Raw genomic sequence first — 1978 nt, forward strand, 5'->3', positions numbered from 1 at the left:
AACGGCTCCAAATTTTCTTTAACGGAGAGTCTCCAGACTGATTTGCGAGTAAAAAATTGAAAGCTCGCGAGATCAGGATGGTCTCACCAGGCTAACTATATGACACAAAAACCACCCATTTCAAATTTAATATTTAAATGATGCAACTTGAAATCTAATTTCAAAATAAAATTCTAATTGCATATTTTACATTGAATTATTAAAGAGGAATCATAAATTGTACTTATTAATACAATACTGAAAACTGGAATTTGAACAAGTATTTTCTAAATTGAGATTTATAAACAAAATTAGGTTATAAATCTGATGATGAACCTTTCCTAATTACACATTTAAAAGGATTATTCCTTATTCCATTTTCTTTTTCAGCTTTCATGTTCAAATCCTTTTTTGAATTGCGTTTTCTTTTTGCTTCACACACTCCATTTACCATATATTTGACTCTTCTGGTTTTGAGCACATTGAAAACACGATTGGACCAATCACATTTGAGACCTGTACCATGAGGCGAACTTAATCTAGTGGGATTACTCCCTCAGGATCAGCAGTACCAGGAAGTAAGGTGGGGGCGATGGGACGAAGCTATCGACTATCGATGACAGACTCCTCCCTTCAACAATTGTGTTACATAAGCACAGAAGCCAAAACAAGGCTTTGTTGGGCTACTCTATAAAGCTTGGAACTCAATTCACTCTATATGCATGCATGTAGGTACATACGTACGTGCAAATGTACGTAAATTGTATCCATCCTCCTACATTGATTCTCACTGCAGTAGATGTTCAGATGTGTAAAGTTTAAATGTTTCCAAACTTTGAACGCGATAATTTAATCGTCAGTTTCTGGCTTAGATCTGCTTGAATTTTCAGCAATCAGCTTGTAGAGCCTCTGCTTGACCTTCATTATGATTTGATGTTCATGCATATTTCACAGATTTTTGGGCGAAAACTTCCTCGTGAGTTCCGACCTGCACCTGGTGGCAGCAGAGGGGTAAGAAGCATATTTCACATGGTAGATGGTGCATTCTGCAGCTTTTCTCTGCTTGGTGTTGGGATTGATTAAAGTCTCTCTGTCATCTTTTCCCCTGCAGCTGCTGGGGGGAAGTTTTATAGCCCTGTCCAAAATGTTAAACAATCCTGTTTCCTGCTTTTTCTTGCAATGTTTTCTACCTTCCTATTCCATTATTTCATGTTTTAATTCTGAATCAATTTCTCGGGCTTCCTGAAGGTCTTTCTAAATGTTTATTTTGTTCTTTCAGGGTCCACTTTTTGTAAACCGACTATGGTCGTTTATTCACCCAACTAATCTTAACAATTTTCCTCTTCCTGTCTAACTGTATTGTAGCTTTGCTCAAACATTTTGTATCAAGAGCCTTTTTATTCAAAAATTTGAAAACTAAAGCATTCCTATTATTAATAATAAATATCCCTTCACATGAACAAACGTTGCGGTGAAATGAAATACAATATATGTTAAAAATATTTGTTTATTTAAAAATTTATTTAAAATGTATGTATTTAATGTTATTTTAAAGCGTATGATATCAGGACTAATTTTCACAATGGTGTCTTTATTTTGTGACTTGCATTTTAAGGGCTTTTATTTTTCTTTAACCCTGTTTTAAATTTCAGGCTGTTACATTTCAATGATCAGGCAGAGTTTTGTTAGCGGTGTATGTATAGTTGATGTACATAAAGAGCAAATCTTGTATTGGCTTCTAGGGTGCATGAAATATGGCTGCCATCTTGGAGAGGTCCTAGTGCCTACCTAAATAAACCTACACTGCTTAAGATGCAGTGGGGGATGCTAATGAGATGTAGATTTGCTAATTGTGTAAATCTCCATCTCATTTGATGGAGATTTGCACAATTAGCTTTAAATTGTCCAATTATAGCGCATAAGAAAGAAACATAGACATGAATCTAGAAAAGGATAGATCTGTCTGAGTGGCTCTGTGTTTTGCAAAAATTCTCACTAA

General features: G+C 35.2%; 1 protein-coding gene across 1 annotated transcript in view; it reads left to right on the top strand.

Annotated features, from left to right (window-relative positions):
- Window positions 1–1978, top strand: part of LOC107082024 (globoside alpha-1,3-N-acetylgalactosaminyltransferase 1-like) — a 9076-nt gene that overhangs the window by 1207 nt on the left and 5891 nt on the right. The window contains exon 2 of the mRNA XM_015370444.1: window positions 934–990. Coding sequence (XP_015225930.1) covers window positions 934–990 — 57 coding nt within the window. The remainder of the gene's footprint in view (window positions 1–933; window positions 991–1978) is intronic.

Source organism: Cyprinodon variegatus, unplaced genomic scaffold (assembly GCF_000732505.1).
Source record: "Cyprinodon variegatus isolate N-32 unplaced genomic scaffold, C_variegatus-1.0 Scaffold46, whole genome shotgun sequence".
Classification (NCBI taxonomy): Eukaryota; Metazoa; Chordata; class Actinopteri; order Cyprinodontiformes; family Cyprinodontidae; genus Cyprinodon; species Cyprinodon variegatus.